This window comes from Larimichthys crocea, chromosome XXI (genome assembly GCF_000972845.2).
Source record: "Larimichthys crocea isolate SSNF chromosome XXI, L_crocea_2.0, whole genome shotgun sequence".
NCBI classification, from domain to species: Eukaryota; Metazoa; Chordata; class Actinopteri; family Sciaenidae; genus Larimichthys; species Larimichthys crocea.
Window position 1 is genome coordinate 9,816,982 of NC_040031.1, and position 868 is coordinate 9,817,849.

Here is an 868-nt window from a genome sequence, read left to right on the forward strand (position 1 = left end):
GGGTTTTTAGAAGATCTTTGCAGTATTGTACCTCAGCCTCTTCAAGAGCTGTCTGGATCTCAGACTTCTCTGTCTCCACCTGCTTCTTGGCCTTCTCTATTTCATGGATACTCTTGCCAGTCTCACCAATCTGTTCAGTCAGATCTGAGATCTCCTCTGCAGAAAAATGTGTGTTTTATTAATGTGTGTCTTTTTATTGTTTAGGCTTTAATTGTAAAATGTATACACTCCATTCTAACACGTGTTGAATACAATTTATCTGTTACATAAGGTGGTCATAACTCACGCTGGAGGTTCTTGTTTTCACGCTTCATGGTCTCAAGGTGATCCAGAGCTTCCTCATAAGAGTTCTTCATCTTGAACAGCTCAGTGCCAAGAGAACGAGCCTCCTTCTGAGCTCCTTCAAGCTCTGCCTGACCCTCCTCATACTTCTGTTTCCACTCTGCCAAGACCTAAATTACACAACAATACAGATAACTTAGTTATTATTCAATTTTTTCGATTTGATCTCATGTTCACACAAAGTAAGCGTTGCAACCTTGTCGAAGTTCCTCTGCTTCTTGTCCAGGTTGGCAGCCAGAGCATTGGCTCTCTCCACATCAATCATGAGGTCCTCCACCTCACTCTGGAGCCTCTGTTTAGTTTTCTCAAGAGAAGCACACTTGGAATTCACTGCCTCAATCTGCTCCTCAGCCTCCTGAAGGCGCTGGGCCAGCTTTTTCCTGTTTGAAAAAGGTGTAATTTATCTCATAAAGCTTATTTTTTTCAAATGTTTTTGCTTATATGAATCCTGACATAATAAACATTTGAACAGAGTGCTGAAATCCAAATAGTTTGCTAAACAAATGTTAAATTGACATGTTTGGAT

General features: G+C 40.7%; 1 protein-coding gene across 1 annotated transcript in view; it reads right to left on the reverse strand.

Annotated features, from left to right (window-relative positions):
• Window positions 1-683, reverse strand: part of LOC113744208 (myosin heavy chain, fast skeletal muscle-like) — a 1,868-nt gene extending 1,185 nt beyond the window's left edge. The window contains exons 1-3 of the mRNA XM_027272982.1: window positions 539-683; window positions 287-452; window positions 22-156 (exon numbers count right to left, since the gene is read on the reverse strand). Coding sequence (XP_027128783.1) covers window positions 22-156; window positions 287-452; window positions 539-607 — 370 coding nt within the window. The 5' untranslated portion in view covers window positions 608-683. The remainder of the gene's footprint in view (window positions 1-21; window positions 157-286; window positions 453-538) is intronic.
• Between the last annotated feature and the right edge of the window lie 185 nt (window positions 684-868).